The sequence below is a fragment of the Pterocles gutturalis genome, unplaced genomic scaffold (genome assembly GCF_000699245.1).
Source record: "Pterocles gutturalis isolate BGI_N339 unplaced genomic scaffold, ASM69924v1 scaffold28936, whole genome shotgun sequence".
Taxonomy (NCBI): Eukaryota; Metazoa; Chordata; class Aves; order Pterocliformes; family Pteroclidae; genus Pterocles; species Pterocles gutturalis.
In genome coordinates this window covers 23,137-29,342 of record NW_010104203.1, presented here as the reverse complement: position 1 = coordinate 29,342, position 6,206 = coordinate 23,137, and the positions used below count along the sequence as shown (strand labels likewise).

The 6,206-nt window shown below is 40.9% G+C and overlaps 1 protein-coding gene across 1 annotated transcript in view; it reads left to right on the top strand.

The window, feature by feature from the left end:
- Positions 1–6,206, top strand: part of FRY (furry homolog (Drosophila)) — a gene marked incomplete at both ends in the record, with an annotated part of 113,928 nt that overhangs the window by 84,750 nt on the left and 22,972 nt on the right. Inside the window, 3 exons of the mRNA XM_010086990.1 lie at positions 1–539; positions 2,230–2,327; positions 2,420–2,590. The exon at positions 1–539 is cut by the window's left edge and continues 78 nt beyond it. Of these exons, the coding sequence (XP_010085292.1) occupies positions 1–539; positions 2,230–2,327; positions 2,420–2,590 (808 nt within the window). The remainder of the gene's footprint in view (positions 540–2,229; positions 2,328–2,419; positions 2,591–6,206) is intronic.

Genomic DNA, 6,206 nt, shown 5'->3' with positions numbered 1-6,206 from the left:
GCTGAATGTTAATCCTGCAAGCAGTAACACAGCCACCGCTGAACGAAGCAGGCACCAGAGGAGCTTCTCTGTACCCAAAAAGTTTGGAGATGTTGACAAGTCCTCGGACCCACCACGCAGTGCCACGCTAGACAGAATTCAGGCGTGCACCCAACAAGGCCTGTCCTCTAAAACCAGAAGTTCATCTTCTCTGAAGGACAGTCTCACTGACCCATCCCACATTAACAATCCAACCAACCTACTGGCCACCATCTTCTGGGTTGCTGTGGCTTTGATGGAATCAGATTTTGAGTTTGAGTATCTAATGGCATTACGGTTACTGAATAAACTTCTGGCTCATTTGCCACTAGATAAAGCTGAAAACCGGGAGAAATTGGAGAAGTTGCAAGGGCAGCTAAAGTGGGCAGACTTCTCAGGACTTCAGCAGCTACTCCTGAAAGGATTCACCTCCCTTACTACCACTGATCTCACACTACAGCTCTTTAGTTTGCTGACACCAGTGTCTCGAATATCCATGGTGGATTCCTCTCAAGCTATAGGTAAAACCAGTATACTTTCCTCTCTTTCAGTTTCTGTTGCTTTGACATTTGATGACAGAATTAGGCTATCTGCACAAAACCAAAAATGGCATTTTTCTTTCTCTTTTGATATAGCACTTTTGATATAGTACTTTTACTTTGTGTTGGGTGGGCTTTTTGGAAATTTCATAGCAATGTAACATGTTTCTGAAAAGTGAATCTCTTGCACAATAGCGTTTTGGAGGAGAGCTGTCATGTATTATTTCACATTTCATTTCTAAAGCTTAGACGCATATAAAGTTTCTGAGTCCTGACAAAATAAAAACGTGTAAGGAGATATACTGTGAAATTTTCTAGAGCTTATTTTGGCCAGGTTCTCCATTTAATTGTTTTCAGAATATTACAAATTATTTGATTTTAAATCGGTGTTTCATGGGATTTTTCCCAGAAATATAAATATTGAAAACTCCTATGCACTTTTTAGATAAACTACAATAGCACATTAGTGAGTGAGGAGAGAGGCCTGCGTTACAAGGAAATACAGTAACATTTTGAAATTCCCAATTATTTAGTTGAGGTTGTGACCACTTCTTAATTATATTTCTTGAAGAGAGTTTCTGTATTGTTCCAGATATTTACTCCTCGGTCTCAGTCAGAAATACAGATATTAAGACTAATTGTGCAAACTTCACAACTAAGTCATAACAGGCTCAAACACAGAATAAGGGGATGAATGCCATGAGCAGCCTGCCCATCTCTTAAGCACCTGTGTGCCAGACTTCGGCTGGGCATTTCACACATGGGCTGTGACAATACCATCTGGAGGGATCTTTTTTTTTTTACCCTGAGTATAGCAGAAGCCTGGGGAAATTACACTCCTAACTTAGGCAACTCGTTTAATTGTGTAGAACAAGAGGGGATGAATGGTTAGCAAGATATTTTCATACATCAGATTCTTTTTAAAAAACAGATTGCATCCACATACAATTTCTTGACTTCTGAGTTCTGAACTCCCACCTGTATTGGAGCAGATTTTGTTAAAGCTGCCAGTTACATTTGCTGTCTGTAGTTCATCAACTACCTTGAGCTACGAGTTGGTGCAGAAGAGCTGAATCCCAGCTCCAGAGAAAGCCCTTACGCTAGTGACAGCAGCTGGCACTTGGCGCAGGAGCCGTCACCTAGCTTCAGAAACACCTCTTTGAGTAGTCTCATCTGACCAGTTATATCAGAATTTTGATACTTTATTGTTATTAATTTGAACAATATAAAACAATGGAAGCTATGCCTGGCAGCCTGACCAAAAAATGTTGTTCATTTATCAATACTCACTGAATTTCTTTTTGTGTTTTAGCTGAAGTAATGAAAATATCACCAGTTAAGACTGTCAATAAGCCCATTAAGTGGAAAAGATAAACGTACTCTCCAATAGGAATACAATATATACTTTTGCGAGATATGCTATCCTGTAAATACCTGTTTGTTCATGTTTTATAACAGTGCTGTTACCTAAATGATATACTGGATTTTCAAGTTAAGGCCCCTTTAAGACAAATGTGGCGTGGCCAGTGGCATGAGCAATTTGACAGGGTCTGTATGAGTTAACAGATAATGTAACATTGAAACTGTGACCTCCCACGAAACACCAACTTGAAGATCACTGTGGGTCTTGCTGTCCAAAATACACATTTTGTTCTGTATTTTCCTGTTCTAGGATTTCCACTGAATGTTTTGTGTCTCCTGCCCCATTTAATTCAGCATTTTGACAGCCCAAACCAGTTTTGTAAAGATATAGCTGAAAGAATTGCTCAGGTATCAAAGTTATTTACTATTTTGTACATCCTCAAACCCTGTAAATGCAGTTGCCTTGTTCTTAATATGTTTTGACACGTATATTTTATTAGGTTTGTTTGGAGGAGAAGAACCCCAAGCTATCAAATCTTGCGCATGTCATGACCCTTTATAAAACACACAGCTATACGAGGGACTGTGCTACCTGGGTGAATGTGGTTTGCCGTTACCTTCATGAAGCATTTGCTGATATAACTTTGAGTATGGTTACATATTTGGCTGAGGTAAGTTTTCAAAAACCTTTTACTGTTTTAACTCTTCTGTTGCCTATCAACCCAAAGACTTGAAATCTGCCTGTGGATTACTGGGGGATCTCTGTAGCTGTTGTTTATAATTAAGAGTAAAAAGCAGAAGTTAGCAGAAAGAAAGGAAATTACTATAAGAAATCAATAAGAAATCAATACTGAACACTAAAACAAAAGCCAGCAAAGGTCTACAGGGCTGATCCATCTTAAAGCAGCTTCACTCGTCAGCCAGTCAGATTTTCCACTGTGAAACAGGGAGAAGCTGGACAAAATTTATTTAGATCCCACTGAGGACTAAGAGAAGGACTAATTCCAGAAGGGGTTTAGCAGCATAAATAAGGTATCATCTGCTATATAAGGATCTGGTTCTTGATACAAATTTGTATGCATTCCTCTAACACTGAATGGGATCATCTTGCTGCCCAGGTTTTCCCCTGCACTCGTTGCTTACTCCTAACATTTCTCACACGTGGAGTAGAATTGATACAGTATTGTTACTGGGGATCTAAGGCTCAGTTCTTCTTAGCTTAGGCCACTTGGTCTTCTGCCTCATGTGTCAGGTCAGTATAAGGACATAATTTTCCTGCAGAGTTCTCAGATTTATCCCTTCACTTCCGTGCTGTATTATAATGCCTTCAGTCTCCCCTCTCATCCAATGAGAAGGCAGTTCTGTATTAATGAGATAAATTCACTAGCTTCTTTAGAGCAGCTTTGTTTTTTAGAGCAGATTCATTCTCCCCTCCCCCAAAGGATCTACAAAAACTCTGCAGGCATCTCTGATACTGACTATCTACAGATTTTTGGGAGGCTGAGAGTCCAGGCTATGCTCCCACACTCATGCAAACTTCAGAGCAAACTTGGCCCTGCTACCTCAAGCTGCAGTTCCTCACCTTGTTTGCATTGGAGGCTCTAAGTAAACAATCTTATCAGATCTTAACTGATGGTGAAAGCCATAACTCTTCTGTAGGAGACTAAAACATGACCTTGAGGTTTTTCAGTCTGTATTCAAACTCAAAGACTCTGAAGAACTATTAGCTCTTCAAACACGTCAAATGTCTCCTTCACAGCAGAAACTTGTATTCCAAATGAACAAATGCTGTAAAAAAAATAGGTTTAAACTCTTTCTCATTTGCTTTCCCAGCTGTAGGAAAGCATTTGTCCATCTGTTTTCCCTTCAGTGCTCTACGCAGTTACTAGAGCTGCAGCACCTCCACAAAGGCCATTGCACAAGATCTCGCTCCCCTCAGAACAGGCTTAGATGTGCATCTGGAAACTCTTTGCACTGCCCCCTTCCTATAGACTGGCACTATGCTACTATATTAACAGTAAGTCAGGCCAGCTTTTGACCATAATTAAGGCACATTCCTCACATAGCACCATCATTGCAGGATGACAGAGTAGTAAGCACAACTTCCTTTCTCTGTATTTACATTGACTGCAGCTCTGTTGAGTCATGTCTGGGAATATTTGTATGGGCATAGAGTACCAGCCAGTCTGGAGAAGAAGCAAGAGACAATAAACCATTTTGTTCTACCTGCTGTGGCCATGAAAAATTTTCCAGCATTCAGAATATATTTCCCCTTTTCTTAGTTAATCCACAAACCAGGATAAACAATGTGTTCCTGTCTCCTATAAACTGACTGGGGGATATACTGTCAATAGGTAAAGCCTATTGACAATAGGGTTAACAGCCCCACTGGCAATCGGTAGCTGAATGTTATAGCCATTGGTTACAGGGCCTTGAGCTTTAACAATCCTGGCTCAGTCCCCAGTGCTTGGTCCTGATGGAAATTGTGAGACATGCAGTGCTTAAGAATAACAAAGAAAATCAGGGTTGCAACAGTGACCCTTCCAAACACACAGGTATACCTTCAGAAGGGGACTGTATTCCACAAGTTACTAAGACCATGAGAACAAATGCTCTCAGCAGAAGTAAAAGCTTCAATTCAGACAAAAATTTGCATTTAACCCATTTGATGGCAGATAATTGCTTGTCAGTTAGGGGGATGATTCTGGCATAAAATAACACATTTCAACTGTGTTCTTATACAAACCTTACAGCGTCAAGCAGTGCTCCTTACTCAGTTTTACATATTACAGCTACATCCATGAAAAATTATCATTTCTTCTAGAAAAGTACTTGGGGATCTCAGTCTACATATGAGCTAAAATCACTATTTAATAGTGTGGTAGAACTTTGAACCTCCACTACCAAGATCAGCATATGAACACATTACTGAAAGCTTACTTTGATTTTATGTTAGAGTTTTGCATATTACATTTTAAAAATCATAGAATCATTTAGGTTGGAAAAGACCTTTACGATCATCAAGTCCAACCATTAACCTAACACTGCCAAGTCCACCACTAAACCATGTCCCTAAGTGCCACATCTAGACATTTTGTAAATACCTCCAGGGATGGTGACTCAACCATTTCCCTGGGCAGCCTGTTCCAGTGCTTGACAACACTTTCGGTGAAGAAATTTTTTCTAACATCCAATCTAAACCTCCCCTGGCACAACTTGAGGCCATTTCCTCTCATCCTATCACTTGCTACTTGGGAGAAAAGACCAACACCCACCTTGCTACAGCCTCCTTTCTGGTAGTTGTAGGGAGCAATAAGGTCTCCCCTCAGCCTCTTTTTCTCCAGGCTAAACAACCCCAGTTCCTTCAGTTGCTCCTCATAAGACCTGTGCTCCAGACCCTTCAGCAGCTTCGTTGCCCTTCTTTGGACCTGCTCCAGCACCTCAATGTCCTTCTTGTGGTGAGGGGCCCAAAACTGAACACAGTACTTAAGGTACAGAGAACAATCATTCTAGGAGCTCATATGTTAAACTAGTGATTAAGTCCAGGGTCATACTTGGACTTTAAATAACTAATGCTATTAATACAGAAGAAGGGACAAGAAACCACGTAGTGGATAGCAATGTGCTCATGGGAGATGTTTCCTCCTCCTCCTTGTTAGATGGAGGCTTGCTTGTGATAGAAGCTTGAGCATTCATAACCTGTTCAAAACCAAGGAATCACTAAAGATTAAAAGATCTGTGTTGCAAGGGGAAGCATGTCCTAGATCAGGCATTATCCCACTAACAGCTTTTCTGTCAGACATGGCTTGTGAAATGCCTTCTTTATTTCTTTAGTGGACACAGAAAACATTTGTTTGACTGACCGACATAGCCTCAGAGCTGAGTATCTCTTCTCACCTGCTGACAGATTTGGAGGGGCACAGGGAACTGTCTCCTGCAGTAGCACCCCAGCAGCTGCCTCAACCAGCAGCAGACAGCCCAGGCAGCTCCTGGAGGAGCAGGCTCTGCTCTCCACCTAGTTCTAGGTTAGTTGCTGCTTGAGGAGAGGGACTCTGTTGCTAACAGAGTGTGGAACTGTAAACCCAGATAAGACCCAGGTAGTTAACACACACTAACAAGAGAGGAATCCACAGTTCTTCAAAAAAAACTGAGAACAGTTATGATTTCTTCTTTGATGTCTTCTTACAAATCCAGTGGAGCTGTCCTGGAACTCACTGATCCAAATGATGTGTTACCCCAACTCCATCTTGTTGCTATTTTTATTACTTCTGGCAGCAAAAGAATTCT